We start from the raw sequence: 23,292 nt of genomic DNA, 5'->3' as shown, positions 1-23,292 counted from the left end.
CATTTGCATGTAGGAATCCTCATGGAAGGGTGTAGGTGTTTGTAGCTATTTGAGTACTGAATTTAGCCCAGCTGGAGTCAGGAACGGGGACACCATAGCCACAGCCTGTCCAGATGGTCCTCCACCCAACCATGACTGGCCAATTCTTCCCCCGTAAGGCTCTGAACTCACCATTAGTTCAGAACCCTTTTTGAACATACTTGGTATTTAAAAGATGCATCCCTTGGCCATAAACTGATAAGCTTGTAGGATAAAAAGTGGCATGCTGATTGATTTTTGCAACAAGGTATTTAAACATTCAGGCCGCCAGCTAACAGTTTCATTATTAGGTTGGGCATTGAATGATGGCGGTACAAAAATAGCTAATTACAGAAATAGTGAGGTCTGTTCTATTCTTAGCAAGGGTAATTTTTCTGGCTTGGAGAGTTCACTGTTAGCTAAAAGGAATGGTTCATCCCAAAAAATAAAACTATACTAACCCATGGGCCACCCAAGGGTTTATTTCTTCATCCGAACTGATTTTGAGAAATGTATCCTTACTTCGCTTGCTCACCAATGGATCCTCTGCAGTGAATAGATACCGTCAGAATCAGAATTCAAACAGCTGATAAAACATAACAATAATCCACAATTAATCCACTCAACTCCAGTCCATCAACATCTTGTAAAGCGAAAAACTGTGTATCTGTAAGAAACAAATCAATCAGTATGATTGAACTTCAAACCATTGCTTGTGATTCAAACTATTACAAGTTTTCTATCCATAATATTGCTTTCTCCAGTAAAAAAGTTGTCTTGTCCGAATCGGGAGAGAAATATGCACAGAAGTTCATGCTTTATTTTTAAATGATTCGAAAGTTGCCTTCTCAAGTGACATGATGCCAATAGGCTGATGGACTTTGCCCTCTAATCTAATAACAGTCTTGGGCTTTCAGATGGACAGTGCTGTGCATGTATTGGTTGGAGGCTTGCAGAAAGCCACATGCAGGCATTAGATATTGAATACAGTTCGCTTGAGGTTTATTTGGTTTATATGGTTGGTATGGTACAGCTAATGTTGATTTATGGTTAATACAAATCAAAAGATAAAATTAAATCATTAAATCAGAAATCAAGATCTTTCTGAAGACAAGTATTGATCTCTTATCACTTGGTATCTTATCTATACATGTAGTTATTTTTCTGAATAAATGCAGGTATTTCTTTGAACAGTAGTGTGTTTTACAGTATATATAAAAAAGTATTTTTTGAAATTACAGCTGTGTTCGGCTCTGATCTGTATGCCCTTTTATGAACATTCAATTCTTCATGTACACACAGTGAATGTGACTATTGACGATGACCTTTTCTGTTGAACTGATATATTTTGGCTCTATTTATTGTAATGGTGAAGGTCAGATTTGGTTGATCTTGTTACAGGGAGGAAAAGTTGTTGGTGTAAATGCATTAAAATGTGTCTCTTACAGTTGGATAATCCTGATGAACAGGCTGCCCAGATCAGAAGGGAGCTGGATGGACGACTCCAAATGGCTGATCAATTCACCAAAGTAAGTGTTTCGATCTCAAACAGTTACACATGAAGCTGTTGCATACTATACTTTTTAGGCTTATAGAGGAGCCTATTCTAATCTCATTTAGTCCCTCTTGGTCACATTTGATTTTCTTTCCTTAACACCTTGAATAGGCTGGCAGGTTCCCCAAGTTTGTGTCCAGGGACATGGAGGCCTTGTACATTGAGGAGCTGAAGTCATCAGTGAACCTGCTGATGGCCAATCTGGAGAGTATGCCGGTGTCTAAAGGAGGAGAGTTCAAACTGCAAAAGCTCAAGAGAGGCCATAACACTTCCATCATTGACATGGGCCAAGAGGACGAGAATCAGCTCTCCAAGTCTGACGTAGTTTTGTCTTTCACTCTGGAGGTACTTCTTCTTGCTTAGTGTTTTATCATTGGGTTATAAAACAACTTGACACTCTAAACCATTTCTGGGATCAAACTCTCCTTGTTGACTACTTTTTCTTGTCCTAATATAAATATAGCTATCCACCTAATTTTTCAACATGGAAGTAAGCCATTTTCTGTGAATGTGTGAGACTACTGGTTCATTAGCCATTGTAGGGACATAACGAGAAGAATAGCAAAGTGCAGTAAATGGTAAAACTGTTTGCACTACAAACCAGTGTGTTCATAATTAAGAATATACATTAAATAATACATATAATGTAATGTAATATAATAAATAATATGGTAAGACACACCAGTGCAATATTGCAATATCAAGCAGCTAAACTATCTAAAATTAGCTGGAAGTGGATGACTCTGCAAGTGTCACGTTCCCTCTCGGGATACAAGGAGGTGCGGAGACGTGGAAGTTCCAATAAGGTTCTTTATTAGAATCCAGCAGACAGACAGGGAGCATGGGGAGAGACGAACATCAATGACATTAAGACCGGACACAGGGGCTAGGAAACACAGGGCTTATAAACACAGGGAAATAAGGAACAGGTGTGGACTAATCAAACACAGGGCTAGGGACTAATTAAACTAATGAAGACAAACGAGGACAGGAACAGGAAGGCCAAATATGGGCACGGGAGGAGGGGAAACAAGACAAGGACTGACATTACGCCCCCCTCCGGAAGGCGTGTCCTCACGCCTAACACCATCCAATGGGGAGGGGGGGTGGGCGCTCTGGAGGCCTCCAGGGCGGTGCCCGTTCCAGGGGCCATGGCGGGTCAGGGGACTCGGGAGGCCATGGCGGATCTGGAGACTCGGGAGGCCATGGCGGGTCAGGGGACTCGGGAGGCCAGGGCGGATCTGGAGACTCGGGAGGCCAGGGCGGGTCAGGGGACTCGGGAGGCCAGGGCGGGTCAGGGGACTCGGGAGGCCACGGCCTATTTTTTTCGGGCCCGAGGGGTTCTGTGGCCTTGGCCCTTGGCCCGGCCACACAGGCTGTGACCCTCTTACCCCCCCCCCCCAAAATTTTCTTGGGGAAGCTCCCCCCTGGGAGCCACAGAGGAGCGGGCTCTGTTGGGCGCTCTTGCAGCGCGGACTCTGTCGGGCGCTCTTGCAGCGCGGACTCTGTCGGGCGCTCTTGCAGCGCGGACTCTGTCGGGCGCTCTTGCAGCGCGGGGCTGGATGGAACCAGCGGAAACACAGGAGGGCACGTGCGTGGAGCCGGCACGGGAGGGCACGTGCGAGGAGCCGGCACGGGAGGGCGCTCGGGAAGCGCGGACACCTGGGGGCGCTCTTGCAGCGCGGCAACTTGGGGACGCTCTTGCAGCGCAGCCACTTGGGGACGCTCTTGCAGCGCAGCCACTTGGGGACGCTCTTGCAGCGCAGCCACTTGGGGACGCTCTTGCAGCGCAGCCACTTGGGGACGCTCTTGACAAGCTGGGCTGGACGGAACCAGCGGGAACTCAGGAGGGCACGGGCGTGGAGCCGGCATGGGAGGGCGCGTGCGTGGAGCCGGCACGGGAGGGCGCGTGCGTGGAGCCGGCACGGGAGGGCGCTCTGGAAGCGCGGACACTTGGGGGCGCTCGGGAGGCGCGGGGCTGGACGGAACCAGCGGAGACGAAGGAGAGCTGGACGGAACCAGCGGGAACTCAGGAGGGCTGGACGGAACCAGCGGGAACTCAGGAGGGCTGGACGGAACCAGCGGGAACTCAGGAGGGCTGGACGGAACCAGCGGGAACTCAGGAGGGCTGGACGGAACCAGCGGGAACTCAGGAGGGCTGGACGGAACCAGCGGGAACTCAGGAGGGCTGGACGGAACCAGCGGGAACCCAGGAGGGCTGGACGGAACCAGCGGGAACTCAGGAGGGCTGGACGGAACCAACGGGAACTCAGGAGGGCTGGACGGAACCAGCGGGAACTCAGGAGGGCTGGACGGAACCAGCGGGAACTCAGGAGGGCTGGACGGAACCAGCGGGAACCCAGGAGGGCTGGACGGAACCAGCGGGCTGGACGGAACCAGCGGGAACTCAGGAGGGCTGGACGGAACCAGCGGGAACTCAGGAGGGCTGGACGGAACCAGCGGGAACTCAGGAGGGCTGGACGGAACCAGCGGGAACTCAGGAGGGCACTTGCGAGGAGCAGGTACAGGAGGGCGCTCTTGAAGCGCGGGGTTGCGGGGGTGCTCTGGGCTGAGGACAGCAGCAGTGCTGGGAAGAGTTGGGTGGCCGGAATATTTGGCAGGGCATGTGGAGGGTCCTGGCGAGCGGTGAGCTGGTGAGGCCGGGTTGTTCTCGGGTTGGGTTGGACGAAGATTGGTTTGACATTCTTCGACTTCGAAATCAAAGCCATGTACATTGAGGACATAATTTATCAGCCCGATAAGGGAAAAACTGGACGTGGGGATATCGCAGCTGATGACATCTTTGTCCAACCCAAACCGAAAACACACACCGAGCGAGGCGTCAATCCAGCTCACCTCGTTGGAAAGCTCAAGAAACTCCTCAACATACCTTACCAAATCCCGACCATCCTGCCGCAGACACCAAAGCCTGTCTTCAGCCATAGTTGAGTTGTATGGGTCCGGTCTTCTGTCACGTTCCCTCTCGGGATACAAGGAGGTGCGGAGACGTGGAAGTTCCAATAAGGTTCTTTATTAGAATCCAGCAGACAGACAGGGAGCATGGGGAGAGACGAACATCAATGACATTAAGACCGGACACAGGGGCTAGGAAACACAGGGCTTATAAACACAGGGAAATAAGGAACAGGTGTGGACTAATCAAACACAGGGCTAGGGACTAATTAAACTAATGAAGACAAACGAGGACAGGAACAGGAAGGCCAAATATGGGCACGGGAGGAGGGGAAAAAAGACAAGGACTGACAGCAAGCAAGACACATTCAATTTACAAAAGGCTGTGCCTGTTCTTATTCTTATTCTCTTATTTGTTATATTTCTCAAAGAACCACTGAGAAAAACTAATTTAGGTAATTAAGTAATTTTCTTTATCTTTTTTTTTTCTTTTTGAAAAACACTGTGTCTGAGGAAAATCACAATGTACACCTGTGAAACACAAAAAACAGAGCTCTGTAGCGTCGACCAGACGGTAACAGTTCAAAGAGGGAGTGTGCTGGGTATGAGGGGTCCATAGTGATTTTACCAGCCCTTTTGCTCACTCTGGATAAGTACAACTCTTGGAGAGTGGGGAGGGTTGTACCAATGATTCGCTCAGCAGTCCGGACTACCCTCCGTAGTCTTCTGAGGTCAGACTTGGTAGCTGAGCTGAACCAGGCAGTTATTGAAGTGCAGAGGATGGATTCAATGATGGCAGAGTAGAACTGTTTCAGCAGCTCCTGTGGCAGGTTGAACTTCCTCAGCTGGCGAAGAAAGTACAGCCTCTGCTGGGCCTTCCTGACAATGGAGTCTATGTGAATATCCCACTTCAGGTCCTGGGAGATGGTGGTGCCCAGGAATCTGAATGACTCCACTGCGGTCACAGTGCTGTTTATTATGGTGAGTGGGGGAAGAGCAGGGGGGTTTCTCCTGAAGTCCACTATCATCTCCACAGTTTTGAGCGTGTTAAGCTCCAGGTTGTTAAGACTGCACCAGACAGCCAGCTCCTTAACCTCCTGTCTGTAAGCAGACTCGTCACCATCCTGGATGAGGCCGATCAGTGTGGTGTCGTCTGCAAACTTTAGAACAGGGTTTAAGAGAAAAAACACAGCCTGTATGAAAGATTAGTGGTCAAAAGTTGTACTTAGTGGTTAAAGATATTGGCTCATAACTTAAATGTTGCAGCTTTGACCCTGTGCAGTTTCAGTGTTCTGAATAATATTGCATCAAACATTGCCTTTTGAATTCTTGCACAAATTTGTCTTAACCATTATTTTTGGCTTTGCTTCAGAGCACTAAGCTTTCCAGAATACCACATCACATTGCCCACACTTAAGAAAATAGAATTTCTATGAGCACATGAAACAAATGCAAACGCAACATCGCCTCTTTCCTTTTCACCACCGTCTTGTTGTAGCTTGTGATTTGATAGGAACTGATCTGATCATCAACATGCAACAATGTCCTAATAAAATAACTGAATCTGTGATGGTCTTAACATTCATCACTGGCTTGACGTAGGATTTCTGTACTTCCTTTTATTGGGTAAAAATTTAATTTGCACAATCATTGCTTTTGAATATCTAATTAAAACGTTACAGATCAATGTCAAATATCACAGACCATGTTGGTGCATTAGCAATTAGACAAATTGAAAATGTCACCTTATGTTCATCATGCAGGTTTAAAAGAGGGCAGGAGAATTCTGAATTTGTGAGAAGCAGATAAGTCTGTGTGTGTGTGTGTGTGTGTAGACAAGTCTTACTTAGCACAAACAGGACAGAAAATCCTGAGTGGCACTGACAGCCTGCTATAAAGCTAGCTTTAATCAAGTGACATTATTTGAGAGGAGATATTCCCTGAAGAAGGGGGCAATAAAACTATGTGATGTATGTTGTGTGTTAACAGCTCATTCCCCTTTCACTGATACCTTTGTTATGACGGCTTTATCTGACACATCTCACATCCTCTGTCCTCATGCACGCCAGCTGTGTGTGGGTTTGGATAAAAGTGCTTCTAACTTATCTCACGTCAAAGGATTAGTTCACCCAAAAATGTAAATTCTGTGATAGTCTATTCACCCTCACGTTGTTCCAAACCAGAATGACTTTCTTTCTACAAAAGAAAATAAATTGAAAATACAGAATAATGTTTTTCCCCATGCAATTACAATGACTGTAGACTCAAGCTTTCAAGCTTCAGAAATATGTAAAAGCATCATAAAATATAATAAGAATACTAAAGACACTGAAATTTCACAGATAATCTACCAGTGGGCTGTTAACTAAAGTCTACAGTCTGATTCATACAAGAGTTATTCAGAATGGTGAACTGGATGAACTGATTCACAAAATAGATTTGACTCAAAAGATCAGTTTTTACCCTGATCCTAATTTGATGTTTCTAGCATTTTGATTAATTTTCAGGTTTGCAGACCATTTACAAGCATTATACAATCATATTGTCACTCTTGTTTTTTTTTGTTTTTTTTTTACCTCACACTAGCGCTGCAATTTAGGATTTCTGAAAAATTCAAAAAAATATTGATTCATACATTATTGGACAATATTTCACACAACATTAATGTTTTGTTTTAATGTTTTTGTAGTCATTTTATGTGTAGAACATACATTGTCTCGTTTACTTTCTTGAAGTTGGTTTTGGGGTTATCAACAGTGTGTTTGGTTAACAGTTACAATTGTTTTTTTCACAATTGAGTCGTCTCTATAGATTTAATCTTTTTTTTTCCACAGGTGGTGATTATGGAGGTACAGAGTCTAAAGTCTTTAGCGCCAAACCGGATTGTTTACTGCACCATGGAGGTGGAAGGTGGACAGAAACTTCAGACCGACCAGGCAGAGGCCTCCAAACCAACGTAGGTCTCGAAGAAATTTCTTGTCAAACATTATGTATGTTCTTTGCATCAACATCATATTAACTTCTCAGTGAAGTTCAAGCACTGTTTATAAACAGCATTGAAAGCTGCTGTCTGGAATAAATGATTCTCTTGCAGACTGATTAAATCAGTCTATGTACACTAACCAACACAAACCTGTTTAGGTCTGATTACTTGTCTTCATGCATACAGGCACATTCCCACTGAACCGTTCAGAGCTGGAGGAACTTAATCTCAAATCCCATCAAATGCTATTTGCTGAAGCTGTGTGTGTGTGTTATTTAGCTCATTACATGATCAGTTGATCTTATGATCGTGTACACAATTGGCCCATTCTGTTTGTGGTGAGGTTTAACGCTTCATGATGAAGTAACAATTCTGGGCATCTAATCAACACTTACGAAAACCGTACGCTGATCACATTACTCAACTAGACTTATCATATTTGTTTGTATTTGAGGAGACTGATTCGAGTGTAAGAGAGAGAGGAAACACCACACACACAATTCTCACACTTTTCACTGAACATGCTTTATGCACTCATTAGATCAGCTTACACTCACACTGATTTCTGTGACATTTCTGGAATTGTAAATTATTTATTTTGTCGTAGAACAACATCTCTTGTTAATGAAAGATTAAATGATCATCTTGCTTCAAAATTACCTCGAGTTCACTTTGGAACACGAGCAGTCAACTATGAAAAACTTATAATCTTGCAATGTGAAATTTTTTTCACAGTGTGACTTTGCCTTGTAATTTGACTCACATTTACGATTATCGTAATATACTTTATATCTCGTGATGATCTCTGGCAATTGACTTATATCAGTGTGACTTATTTCACGGTGTGACTTTATATCTTTCAATCTGACTATATCTCACAATTGAGATTTTCTAATAACGTTATATTTCACAATGTGACATTAGCTTACAGTTGTAAATATTTTCCAATTATAAATTTGTTTTTCATAAATGACTTAATATCTCACAGTGGGACTACTGTATATTTGACTTTATATCCCGCAGTTGCAATTTTTTACAAAGCTAACTTTATATCTCGTAATGTGACCTTACAACTGCCAAAATTGTACAGTTTTCAATTGCAAACATCTCACAATTGCAGCTGTTTCTCTTAATGGACTTTATATCTCAGAATGTGATATGTATTTTTAATCTCACACAGTGACTTTTATTCCACAACTTTTTCTCATAACTGAATTTAAAGTATATCTCACATTGCGACTTCAACAATTTGCAATTGTAAATATCTCACAATTGCAATAACTGACTTAATATCTCACAATTTCGACTTTATTTCTTTTAATTTTGACTTTGTCTTGCAACTTTGAATTTCTTGGCACAGTGTGGGTTTATATCAAACAACTTGTCTTTACATCTCACAGTTATGACAGTTTCTTATTATTGTAACATTCCCACAACATTTCATCTCACAGTTAGTTTTTTTTTTTTTTTTTTTTTACTCTGAGCCAGAAAACCTATATCCATAGCCCAAAACTTATTTCAATAGCTTCTTTTCTTTCTTTTTTTTTCAGATGAAACATTCCAAGCATTAGCATAGGGGCTTGATTGGATTTCTGCCGTACATATTCAATTTAGTGTGTAAATGAGAATGTCAGAATGTGACAGTGAGAGATTGATGATGTAAAATTCCTAGTCAGCAATTGATGAGCCTTGGCTTTTGCCCACAATTTCACTGAGGTCACATCATACAGTCTGACCAGCAACAAATGTAAAAGATAGAAAAAATTGCATTGTGTTCAGCCAAGTTTACACACACACACACACACACAAAGCAAAAATGCTCATATCCACTCTCTTTCCACTAAAAATACGCAGTTGCTCAGATCAACAAGTTCGCACATTCACACACACATTTGGTGCACATTTCTCCAGAGCTTGCTGTAATGCTAAAAGCCTGCTGGGTCTCAGGGGTAGAGCCGTGTGAGGATAGATGAAAAAGCGAAAGAGTGATGGGAAACTGCTGAGAGACATGCGTTCTTTACCTGTTTGATCAGACACCTTAAAACTATGGGGACTGATCCTAACGCATCTCTTTAATTAAAGCACATGTGTGCTTGTGAGTGTTTGAGTGAGAAAAAAAGGAAGTAGATAAAAAAACAAAAACACAACAGGGAAAGAAAGGCTGCTGTTGTAAGCCTCCAGGTCTGCTCAGGGGCTGGAAAGCCTTTTTAAACTCATATGTGCATTTGAGTCAGATTGGACCTATGCTTGAATTTGAGTGTTCAGATTGCTTTTCTGGCATCAGTTTTTAGAGAGTGAATGCTGCCGTGACCCCCTAAAGGGATAAAAAAGAAAATTAAAGGGTTGTTGTCAGTAAGTCATGTATAGTACTCTGCATTTGTTCTAGGGAGGCAGAACGTTTGACTTTAGATGCTCTTAGCTGGTGGGTTGTGACACAAAAATAGGTGGTTGATTTGGTATAAAAGGGTCACGGACAGCGGGGCGGGGGCACAATACTGAATACTGCTAACCATATAATTGTGCATAGTTTAGAAAAGGCAATTAACTGTGCTTAAGGAAAAAAAGAAAATGCTATGAATATCTGTCCAATCAAATTCACACTGATGATTCATCTGTCATTTGGCAGCCAAATTATGCATATGCTAGCATGGATAGGTTGTGTGACAAATGGCTTCTTCATTAAAAACTATAAAAAAATAAAACCGTACAAGATCAAAGAAAAAAAATGACCAAGACTAAATTAAACGCGACTTCATTTGCAATGAGAATGAAAATGGTTTGTGCTGTTTTGGTTAATCATTTTTATATTTTTGTATATTGTTGGGCCTAGACAGTAACGAGAAATGTAATTTACTTAAAAAAAAAAATTCAAGACAAATTAAGTGGTCAAAAATCATATCTGACCCACTATGTCTTTTGAAATTTGTGCTGTTCACTATATAACCCGCCACTTTCTTATACTGGCAGTGATGTATCTACAGTATATTGCATATATTACTCACACAGTGTCTACTTTCATAATCAGTGAATTCAGTTGAATTGAATGTTAAATAAACAATACATTATAATATTTAAATATACATTTAAACTAAATATGTTTTCTGTAATGGCCACCACAAAAAAATAAAACCTTAAAGCAAAAACTTAATGTAGCTTAAGTGTGACATATCAAGTCAAATGTGTTTTTCTTTATTAGTAACTTTATATTTAAATACACATTCATTGATATATGCTTTCAACACAAACCTTTTGTGATTTGTAAAGAAGGCAGTGGCCTTATTTGTGACTGGTCCTGTTTCCGCTCTATTGTGTCACTGGAGTGTTGCTCTAGGCGCTGTGGATTACATAACTCAGAGAGCTTTGCTGAGAAGTGTTTTACTCTGTGTGTGTGTGTGTGTGTGTGTGTGTGTGTGTGTGTGCACTTTGCATGGTTTTCTTTGTTTGTTTTTTTCATTGTGTTATGATATAAATCTGTAATATAGATCAGGGTTTCTCTACCACATGTGGGCTTTTAATGCACATTTATCACATTTAGCAGGCCAAATGTATGTTTGTGATATTACTTAGTATTTAAGTTCAGGCTGTATTCGCCAATCACACATGTGATTCACTCACAGCTAACATTAACACTAAATACAAATGCCAGTTATATTGTATTATGGATCTTCAAAGCATACTCAATTAGCAATAGACAGCTTTTTTTGGGGGGGGGTGTAGGTTTGATTGAAGCTCAAATGTGAGGAGTAGTGTTTAGAGTCATTCGCATTAGGCTTCATGTAATATTGATGCAGTGTATGTACAAATGTAAGCTCTTCTACTGCCACCCTCTGGCACTATTAATGCTAGCTGCACTATGCACTGATACAGTGAATTTCATTAACATGTAAATGAATACAAATATATGGATCACTCTCTGGCAACACTGATATGGCAACTTCTGACATTTGAGTATTGTATTTATAAATGCATATTGTAAATAACTTTTATTTATTCTTCTTTAAAAGAAAGAAGCATCAAATTTTTTAATTATTCAGAACATGCTACTTATATTCCAAAAATAAGTATTGTACAATTTTTTTAGTTGTATTTCATCCTCTGGGATGGCTAATCTGAGATAATAAAACTTAAAAAATGAGACTCATGCAGCAAGATCATAAAACTCCAATCATAAATGCAGTAAAACATATCTCAACAGAACATAATAGTTAATAAGACAGTATTTTCATTTTCTGTCTTGCTATCATGATTTACTCCCATTCTTCTGGGACCTGTTGTTAGAATTGAAATGGTGTCCCAGTATCAGTGAGACTTTATAATTATTAAATGATAATGTCAGGCCTTGAGCACTGTAACCTGTTGAAAATATGTGCCAGACACAGAGACATAGAGTCTGATTGTCTCTAACGTGAGTGCAGTAATGGTGTTTGTCTGTGTGCAAATGGTCACATAAAGATGACTCACTGAGCAAATGAAAGGTGCAGAGTATGTGAAATATGTGTTTGAGAAGACTCATGCACATTAATAACAGGTTTAATAGCATTCTAAAACACTCTTCGGTATGTGGCAGAACAATATTTGTTGTCACACACACATTTACAGCTTGTGGTCATATCAGTGTCATCAGACAGCTGTTCTGTTCCAGGCAGAGGATCTGATGCCAGATTGTTATGAGGACATTTACATTCATGTTTTATCAACTTTACCTAGCTATCTGGCTATAAAACACAAACTGAGACCAAAACCCTATCCCCAGAAATTCTGCATTAATAGAATTATAACAAAACCTTATATTTACATTTACATTTAGTCATATAGCAGATATTTAAAACCATTATTTACTAATAATTTTACCTATGAAAACATTCCCAATAAAAGTTTATATATATATCCCATGAATAGATTGCATTTATATAATTAATGTAATTATTTATACAATGTGTACTTAATATATATTATTGTAATTATATTTAATGATATTGTTTTACTGTATTTTGATCAAATAAATGCAGCCTTGTTGAGCTTAAAACACATTTAAAAACATAAAAAAAATCTTACTGGCTCAAGCCTTTAAACAGTAGATAGACAGACAGACAGACAGACAGACAGACAGACAGACAGACAGACAGACAGATAGATAGATAGATAGATAGATAGATAGATAGATAGATAGATAGATAGATAGATAGATAGATAGATAGATAGATAGATAGATAGATAGATAGATAGATAGATAGATAGATAGATAGATAGAGTCAGATGATAGATAGACAGACAGACAGACAGACAGACAGAGAGATAGATAGATAGACAGACAGACAGACAGATAGACAGATAGATAGATAGATAGATAGATAGATAGACAGACAGACAGACAGACAGACAGACAGACAGACAGACAGACAGACAGATAGACAGATAGATAGATAGATAGATAGATAGATAGATAGATAGATAGATAGATAGATAGAGTCAGATGATAGATAGACAGACAGACAGACAGACAGACAGACAGAGAGATAGATAGATAGATAGACAGACAGACAGACAGACAGATAGACAGATAGATAGATAGATAGATAGATAGATAGATAGATAGACAGACAGACAGACAGACAGACAGACAGACAGACAGACAGACAGATAGATAGACAGACAGACAGACAGACAGACAGACAGACAGACAGACAGACAGACAGACAGACAGACAGACAGACAGACAGACAGACAGACAGATAGATAGATAGATAGATAGATAGATAGATAGATAGATAGATAGATAGATAGATAGATAGATAGAGTCAGATGATAGATAGATAGATAGACAGACAGACAGATAGATAGATAGATAGATAGATAGATAGACAGACAGACAGACAGACAGACAGACAGACAGACAGACAGACAGATAGATAGATAGATAGATAGATAGATAGATAGATAGATAGATAGATAGATAGATAGATAGATAGATAGAGTCAGATGATAGATAGACAGACAGACAGACAGACAGACAGACAGACAGACAGACAGATAGATAGATAGACAGACAGACAGACAGACAGACAGACAGACAGATAGACAGACAGATAGATAGATAGATAGATAGATAGATAGATAGATAGATAGACAGACAGACAGACAGACAGACAGACAGACAGACAGACAGATAGATAGATAGACAGACAGACAGACAGACAGACAGACAGACAGACAGACAGACAGACAGACAGACAGACAGATAGATAGATAGATAGATAGATAGATAGATAGAGTCAGATGATAGATAGATAGATAGACAGACAGACAGATAGATAGATAGATAGATAGATAGATAGATAGATAGATAGATAGATAGATAGATAGATAGATAGATAGATAGAGTCAGATGATAGATAGATAGATAGATAGACAGACAGACAGATAGATAGATAGATAGATAGATAGATAGATAGATAGATAGATAGATAGATAGATAGATAGATAGAGTCAGATGATAGATAGATAGATAGACAGACAGACAGACAGACAGACAGACAGATAGATAGATAGATAGATAGATAGATAGATAGATAGATAGATAGATAGATAGATAGATTAATGTTTCATGTCTTGAAAAAGATAAATCAGTAACAAAAATCGAAAAATATATATATATCATCTGCTGTGCCACAGGCGGCTTCTGATACTAAACAGCAGTTCACAGTTCACATGCTGTGCCCAGTAGCTGTAGCCTTCAAATACACAGCAAGTCCTAGCAAAACCCGCTTTTCATGATCCTGTATTGATGGCGTGCTCACTAACAGCACTTATCCTTTCTTCCAAAGAATGTTTCAACGCCATGAGCCGAATATGCATCAGACATCTCCCCTGAGATACTGATGTGAAGGAAGGTTGAACAGCTCTATACACCGACACAGCAAACACACATGAAGACACAGTGTCCATACACCCTCAGACTCACCCCAGGCATTCTAGAGGGAGCCAGGCTCAGAGGGGGTTGCCATGGAGACCCGTTTACTGTGCACTCTGGGCAGATGATTACCCCCCTCAACTCGAGGGATCACAACACACACACACACACACACACAGGCACACACACACACAGGCACACACATGCATCACAAATACTTTCATGTACACACATACACATGCACACACATAGCGTATTACCAGACAAGCCAACAAAGCTGCAATTATTTTCGTGTTGATTCAGCCTTTCTTTACAAAGTAAAAGAGTGTATAATCCATTTAAACTTATTTATGTGTGTAGACAAGCTCTTTTTTTAGCTTATTATTAGATTGTTGCCTTATTAGTAACCAAACAGTTGACAGTAGCCATTGACGTCCATAGTACAAACATACAAACAAACAAACAAAAAACATTTTTGGGTGAACTATCCCTTTAAGTAGGCGGTTGAATATCCATTGCAGGTTTGCAAATCATGATCCTCTGTGTGAGTGTGCAATCTCAGACTGTCTCTGTATCATACTGCTGTTGTTGTTTTATTATTGTTATATTATAATTGATTATTAAAAGTATGCATATTTATGTAGTTTTACACCCCTAGTTGAAAAACCATTTCGAGAACCACTGATTTAATCTCTTTCTCTGTCATTTAGTTGGGGTACTCAAGGAGACTTCACGACCACTCATCCACTTCCAGCAGTAAAGGTGAAACTCTTTACTGAGAGTACAGGAGTGCTGGCACTGGAGGACAAAGAGCTGGGACGGGTCAGACACACACACACACACACACACACACTGAACCCATCACAGCTCATTTTAGCTCATACTCACACAGCTCTTTAAGCAGTCAGCAATGATCTGAGTTCAGTTCTGCCATCAGGAGGTGATTGGCACTAAAAATGGTTTTGCTAAGCTCTCCAAAATGAGCAGCCCCCTGCGTGCCTGTAGCTGTTCTAATGGATTTGATCCAGTGCTGAGTCAATGAGGCATACAGTCTCTCTATTCCACTCTCTCTCTCTCTATCACTCATTCTCTCTAAACAATAAGCCTGCACTGATATAAAAACAGAAAGATAAGGTGCTGATGTCGGCTCTTACGCAAATGATAGATAACTTCAAAGTGAAGTGAGAGATAGAGAAAATAATGAGATCCGATGTGCGATGAATCAAAACATTGGTGGGAATGGATATTACTGGAAAGCTGCAGTGTCCCACTTTTTTTTCTTTCCCATATTTGAGCTAACTATGCAATATATACTGTATGACCACTAATGAAAATGAGTTTGATTTCAAATTTTCAAACAGAGTGAAAAGTTAAGTTAAAATTAATTTTATGTCTTTGTATTTGGTATGTCCCCCTTTGCTTTAATGACAGCTTAGCAATAGTGCAGAATTTATAAATTTACTATAACATTTACATAATATATATAGATTTAATTTATGTATTTTTATAATGATATAGTTATAATCTTTATATTTTTATTTATTTATAACACACAATTATATATATTTAAAAACAGTTATCTCACACTTCATTTTTTACATTTTAGAATAAATAAAATATTTTAAATATTCATAATGTAATTCCAGGTTGTATTGCATCCAACACCCAACAGTCCCAAACAATGTGAGCTCCATAAAATGACTGTTGCCAAAGGTTGCCCAGATGACCTGAAGATCAAATTGGCTGTCCGTATGGACAAACCACAGAACATGAAGCACTGTGGGTAAGTGACACCCTCAAAATTTTTATTTCATATTTTGCTTGTGAACTGTTAAGATTTTGTTAAGGTGAAATCTGCTGTAATGGACAGTCAGTTCTACACTGACCCAAAACTGAATAGAGTTTAATAAGTTGTTGAATAGATTCAATATGCACAGGCTTAGGATAACCCATTCCACTAACACTGAAAGGCAAGAGTCATAAACTGGCTGGTCCAATGAACATGCGTCCTCGCCACTTTTATGATCTTTTGGCTCCACCTAGTGGATACAGTAGCAAATTATTAACAACAGAAGCATATGATGGAAGAGATGCGGTGAAGTGACCCATACTCGGAATTCGTGCTCTGCATTTAACCCATCCAAGGTGCGCGCACACGCACACCCGCACACGCCCGGGGAGCAGTTGGGGGTTCGGTACCTTGCTCAAGGGCACCTCAGTCGTGGTATTGAGGGTGGAGAGAGCGCTGGACATTCACTCCCGCCACCTACAATCCCTGCCGGCCCGAGACTCGAACCCGCAACCTTTGGATTACGAGTCCGACTCTCTAACCATTAGGCCATGACTTCCCCCTTTTAAATCAGAATATCAGAATGATTTCTAAAGGATCATGTGACACTGAAGACTGGAGTAATGGTTGATTGATTGTTCGATTGATTGATTAATTGATTGCAGTGGTCATTTAATTATATTTATCATCATGTCCCATGTGATGTGCATTTGCCTTCAGTGCAATTGAATGTTTTCGCCATTAGGGGGCACTAAACCTACACCTGAGAATCCATATCTATTCTTTGCTTGTATTAAAACTCACTCTACTTACTGAGAGAAGACTCGTATGTCATCTTCTATGAATTTGCATTACGTAGCAGGTTTTAATTTTAAATATTAATTCAAGTGATATATGTACAATATAGCAAATCTCTGCCTGTTTCTCTGTATGCTATATCCGTATGCAGTTTACTTCTAGTCCATTGTTTATCTGCTAATGGGACTATATTGACAGCTTGATTTTCTGTAAAGCTGTTTTGAAATGTGTATTGAGCTTAAGGAAATATTTGATTTCATTTTTTGAAAAACTGTATATGTCATCCTTGATTCAATGAACACATTTTTAAACATACTTTTAACATATATTTATGATGTTAACGTATCCCTGTTTTAATTGACAAATTTTCAATTATTCAGAGAGAAAGGCAACAGTGACATCCAAATTAAGAAGAACACATCCAGCAAGCTATATCTTGACACTATGATGCAACACCTGCTCTGCGTCTGTTCACAGATACCTTTGGGTCATTGGGAAAAACCTGTGGAAGAGATGGAAGAAGAGATTCTTCGTCTTGGTGCAGGTATGTGCTTTTTCACCTCGGTGTGACTTCTAATGGAGACCGTTTCCTCCCCATTTGATTCAGATTTTTTAAATCAAGTGCTGTGCATTTCCATTGTATGTGTCAAAACTGCTCCAGTGAAGTAGACTAGATTCCTGACTCTCTCTGGTCGAGCACTGTGTCAGGTACTTCGATGGAGCCTTTTTTTATTTCTGTCTCAATTGTTTGCTGTTCAGACAGCTCCTCTGTGGCGGGTTGTAACATGTCTGAGAGCTAAAAGTTGACAGGCGGCTTGACAGTAAAGGACCAGCACTCGCAGCTAAAAGAGCCCACATCACACACCCACCAGTCGCTCGCAGCTACGGCTACAGCAAATGACAAACAACAGTCAATACACTGACATTATTTATTTACCTTAGTGTTTGCGTGCATGTGTGTCTGTGTGCGTGCAAGCAAAAAACATTACACGATGCCCTGTTTGTGTTTTCGAATGTCAGTGCGGGTAAGAAAATGCCAGAATGCGCTTTTTGTGTCCGTGCTTTTTGTTATTTTGTTTGTTGGTTTCACACTTTGTGTTTGTTTGTTTCCTTTCTGCTATTTGTTGTTTCTTCTCTGTTAAATCCTGTGTATTCACACAGACGTCAACACATCCATCTGTGTAATCCTCGTAAATGTAAATGTTAACACAAACATGCTCCAGAATACATTGTGGCATCTTGTTTTATTTAGATTTTTAAAAAAAATTATATAAAATGTTTTATACCACATACACAGTTCAATATATTTTTGAAACCAATGTCTCTGCAATATAAGACCTGTATTATAAGATTTATGCTGTAAAAAAATGTGTTGTGAACATAATGTGCAGCATGCATTTTTTGCCTAAATTATTGAAAAAATATTATTTTACCTTAATAAATCAATGTAATTACATTAGTTTACATCATCACAAGGGTCAGTTCATGCAGCAGTAGCTGTAAAATTAAGTAAATTAAATTTATATGATGCATACCGACCCTGTTAATAACATCTATCACTACTGCTATTTTTATATACAGCACACTACCGTTAAAAAAATTTAGGGGATGGTAAGATTTTGAAAGAAGTCTTTGATTTGATCACAAATACAGTAAAAAGGTAGTATTGTGAAATGAATATATTTTAAAATATCTCGTCTTCAGTGTCACATGATCCATCAGAAATCATTTCAGTATGCTGATTTGGTGCTCAAGAACATAACTTATTATTGTTAATGAAAATTTTAAATAAGTGTAATCTAAAAATGTCTTTACTGTCACTTTTCAATCAATTTAATGCATCCTTGATGAATAACAGTGATCATACAAGTAAATCTTTAGTATGCTGGAAGTCCTATCTATGAGTGACCAGCGTTTGATTGACACTCTGAAGGATTGTATATAAATGCTCCTGCATTTAATGTGGGGTTTGAGTTACAGGGTGGGTGTGAGTTCACTGTTGCATTATTCATAGATTATTACCACACCACGTAGACCATTTAGGGCTCCTGTTTGACACAGTCTGGCTTTGAAACAAGGTGTCGTGAAAAGGTGGTGACAGGGTTCCCTGTGGCTCCACCCTGCCATTTCATTTCTTCAGTGTTGTTTAACTGAGTTTGCTTATCTGTTTTAACATCTCTATCATTTATAGAGCACTGATAAGCAGTCATATAAATTTTACAGCAGCCGGATCATCTATCTTCGTGCCTCTAAAAGCTCTTGTTGTCAGTAAGTTGACAACATAAGGCCAGCATTATGATTCAAACTGAAGTCTAATTATTTTATGGTCAATAGGCGATGCGACAAAACAGCGGGCAGACGCTCTGTGCTCGCTTCCTCTTTCCCCTCATCCCGTCTCCGATGCTCTGGCTCAGGCATTTAGCCTCGCACATCTGAATATGGTAATGTGTTCGAGTGACCGGGTTGTGTGTCTGGCATTCGGCTTTATATTTCCAGCGTTAGTGATCGATTTGCACCCACTCTCCCGCTCTCTTCATCCACAATGCAATTTGCAGCGCATCGACAATAACAAGGTTATTTAAAAGAGCAAAAGCATGCAGGGGTAATCAGAAAGCAAAGTCCTTTAAAATCCTTTAACTGTCGGTTTGACAGCGGGTCAATGGCCCCACCAGCGACTGCTCCGGCTTCTGACAGGGCCGAACTTCAGCAGATTGATGGGAGGTTGTGGGTGTATACATGTGTGTGTGTGCGAGCGCGGGGGATGCGTGTGCCCCGGTAGCGTCCCGAAGGCACCTGGGTGCCACCAAGCCAGATTGGGGCCCCGAAGCGAGCCCAAGTACCCGTCACACACATGACATTGAATTTATCATGTCACTCGGAGACGGATTGAGAGAGGGCTGCCACTTTCAGCAGAGGTGATGGAGGCGCTGGATTGGTGCAATGCTGCGGATGAGGCCGGAGAGCGTCTTGTGTGTGTGTGTGTGTAGAATGTGTGTATGACTGGCACCTAACTGCACGACTCGCATCCAGAGTGACAGCGTGTCATCCCACACTCTTCTGTCAGTCCCGTTTGATTGGCAGGACAAAACCTTACAAGTCCAACCCTACTACGTCAGTGACCAAGACAGCCTCCCTCTGAGATGCCACCCTCCATTTGAACCCTATCACTAGCCTGAAGTAGATATTTCTGTTCAGGTTTTGCCTTTCTAGTTCTTAATAGTGTAATTCACAGTGTGTGTTTAATGTGCCAATATTCTTTCCAGGTCAGCCAGTACACCTTTGCCATGTGTAGCTACAGGGAGAAGAAAGCAGAACCTATTGAGCTTCTCCAGCTGGACGGATACACTGTGGATTACACCGACCCTCAGCCAGGTCACTGCAGCCAATTGGATTGTTGCAATCAATGACTTCACCTGTTCTAGCCACCTTGTTTTTAACGTAAGAGCGTGTACGGCCATTTGTAGTTTGAATGGCCAAGGCATCCGATGTCAGTTGCTTCCAGTTATTTTATCTGTACCAAATCAGGCCATTATGCTGCTTGATTTTGCAAACTGGTATTTGTTATCATATATTTTTTTAAATGTATTAATGTAATTATAAACATATAGCACATAGTTTTTTTCCCAAAGTATTGTGCATTCACAAAAATCATTGCAAAATAAGGTGGATAGAAATACCTCTTAGACCAGCAGGTGTCATGTGTTTCTAGGATCCATTCACATTTATTCCCAAATAATATGTGACTCATTTTATTAGTGTTAAACAAGCATTAACTAATGTTTCTAATTAACTAGTTAAGATCAATTATCTTTCATTGAAACCTTCTGTATCTTTGCATAAAACATTACGCACACTATACACGGGTAATTTAATTCTCTAATATTCATCGGTGGTACATAGTGTCTGTGCAGACATGTTTTATAAAGAATGTTTTATTTTCATATCGTCTGATATTTGACTAATGAATCATTTATAGTCTATGCGTAATCAAGCAGTGCATACTAAATATTGTGACATAAATGGAATAAATTAAAACAATTATATCAGTATCAAACAATATTGGTTCATTTAAATCAATTACACTGTAAAAATATTTTGAGATAACCAAAAAATATGATTCATCTGTATTAAATGAATAATAAAGTAAAAATATTATTTAACATGGTTGACTCAACCTTACTACCTTAGGTTACATTAACAAAAGCAATTACTATGTTTTTAAAATAAGATTCTACACACCAATATTAATTAAAGCATTGGTTGCCATACAAATAATAATAATAATAATAATAATTTTACAGCTTTTATTGATCTTGATGAATAAAATAGCATAACATTATTGTTTTATTGTGATTAATTATTAATATAATATTATACAATGTGTAAAAATATTTGGTATAATTGAAATACTTTCTGCATTAGGTTGCAGATCCTGTGAATATATTGACCAATGTTTTGGCTATCATGCAACTACTAGATTCCATTCCTGCTCTCTCCTTGTACTTTCCTGTCATAAAAAAGTATTATTTTATGTATAAATATAATTTTGCCAAAATTCAAAAATGCTGTGAGAGTATCGTTAGTTCAAGAATGCTTCCACATACCTTGAAAGGGTCTTGTCAAGTAGAAATAACTCAGTGTTTTGACTTTTCATAGTGCGCTTTTGCTTACAGAGTGATTCATTTCCATGTGATGTATAAATGATGAATATGTTGAATGCAGGTCTGGATGGTGGCCGGACGTTCTTCAATGCTGTGAAGGAGGGAGACACTGTGATCTTCGCCAGCGATGATGAGCAAGATCGAATCCTGTGGGTTCAAGCGATGTATCGTGCCACGGGCCAGTCCCACAAACCCGTCCCCCCGACCCAGGTGCAGAAACTCAACGCCAAAGGAGGGACAGCACCACAGCTTGATGCTCCCATCTCTCAGTTCTGTAAGTATGAATACATAGACTCTACAGATCCGCACACGCTGACTGCAGTCACACACACACACAGGGCCAGAGCTGCATTTGTAATGGCACTCTCCATAGCAGTCACACTGTTACATGGAATCTTTCTATATAACATCGGCTAAATAAGTTCAAGTTCTATACAGCACACTACTGATGTTTTTACACCCTGTTTCATTCTACTGCTCATTAATGTCCTGTAAGTGTAATCTCAACAGTGTTCACCTCCTGAGAACAGTAACTACTTACTGTACTGGTGTTGTAAAAAGGGAGAAAAATCTCACTCTGTTTTCATCTGCACTGTGTGATTCTGTCATAAATCTTTCGTCTTGCATCCCACATACATTTCATCATTGCATATTATTTGCAATGATACCTTTTGATCCCTGTCTTTATTTTTTTTTCTTCTTCTGCTTGCTTGCTTTATTTATTTACTTATTTGTTTGTTTTTAATTACTTATTTTGCCCACTTGTTCATTTGATCTCTTTCATTCATTTGATTTGTTTTCTTTATTTCTTTCTTTCGCTTGCTTTTGACTTGCATGTTTGTTTTTTTACTTGTTTGTTTGCACTTTTCTTCTGCCTATTTGTTTCTTTTACTTATTTTTTTCTTTTGCTTTTCACTCTTTCAGTTTTCTCTTGTTTATATAAGCTCTTTTTCTTTTCATTCACTCGTTTTTCTTTCTTGCTTTGTTTATTTTTTACTTTCACTTATCATTCGCATATTTCTTTCTTTCTTTCTTTCTTTCTTTCTTTCTTTCTTTCTTTCTTTCTTTCTTTCTTTCTTTCTTGTATATTAAATAAGTGTATCAGATCCTTCTTCTCTCATGCTTTGCTTACAGTGTAAAGGGACTATTCTTTCCTCCTTTCTCTTTCTCTCTCTGCTTTTTTCTGTCTTCTGCTCCACGTGAGTCTATATGTCACTCTGGTTTGTTCCCTCTTACCCTGCTCTCTTGTAGCTGGACTGAAGGGTAAGTGCTTCCTTGTAGCAGGCACAGATCAGATAAACCGCTCCGGATTATCTGACACAGGCAATGTGCTATTCGCTATTCCTCTTCTAAAACTCTCATTACCCCTCCTTCTGCAAATCTCCCTCTATTTTGTTTCCTTTGAGTCTGGAAGACAAACACACTTTTATTTAGAAGACTAGATTGCATGTGAAATTTTATTTCTGGATGTTTTGCTCTGATTAGTGGTTACATATTTGCCTTCTCTCAATATGGCTTCATCAGATCAGCGGCTTCTCAAATCAAAGCGGCGTTTCACATTAAAAAGCATGGGCAAAATTAAAACCATATGTTCCTTGTAAGCCAGTTTCTTGTTCAACAGCAGTTGCCTTTATTTAACAATAAAGATTTCTGACCAAATAGAGA

The 23,292-nt window shown here is 39.7% G+C and overlaps 1 protein-coding gene across 11 annotated transcripts in view; it reads left to right on the top strand.

The window, feature by feature from the left end:
- LOC306857287 (calcium-dependent secretion activator 1) overlaps positions 1-23,292 on the top strand; it is a gene marked incomplete at its 3' end in the record, with an annotated part of 95,948 nt that overhangs the window by 13,716 nt on the left and 58,940 nt on the right. For all 11 annotated transcript variants that reach the window (XM_079397155.1, XM_079397164.1, XM_079397160.1 and 8 more), the window contains exons 2-9: positions 1,467-1,547; positions 1,685-1,918; positions 7,321-7,442; positions 15,090-15,201; positions 16,026-16,162; positions 17,444-17,510; positions 20,230-20,338; positions 21,689-21,901. In XM_079397155.1, coding sequence (XP_079253281.1) covers positions 1,467-1,547; positions 1,685-1,918; positions 7,321-7,442; positions 15,090-15,201; positions 16,026-16,162; positions 17,444-17,510; positions 20,230-20,338; positions 21,689-21,901 — 1,075 coding nt within the window. The remainder of the gene's footprint in view (positions 1-1,466; positions 1,548-1,684; positions 1,919-7,320; positions 7,443-15,089; positions 15,202-16,025; positions 16,163-17,443; positions 17,511-20,229; positions 20,339-21,688; positions 21,902-23,292) is intronic.

This window comes from Barbus barbus (genome assembly GCF_936440315.1).
Source record: "Barbus barbus genome assembly, chromosome: 37".
Lineage (NCBI taxonomy): Eukaryota > Metazoa > Chordata > Actinopteri > Cypriniformes > Cyprinidae > Barbus > Barbus barbus.
Note: the sequence above shows the minus strand (reverse complement) of the source record. Positions and strands in the feature narration are given on the sequence as shown.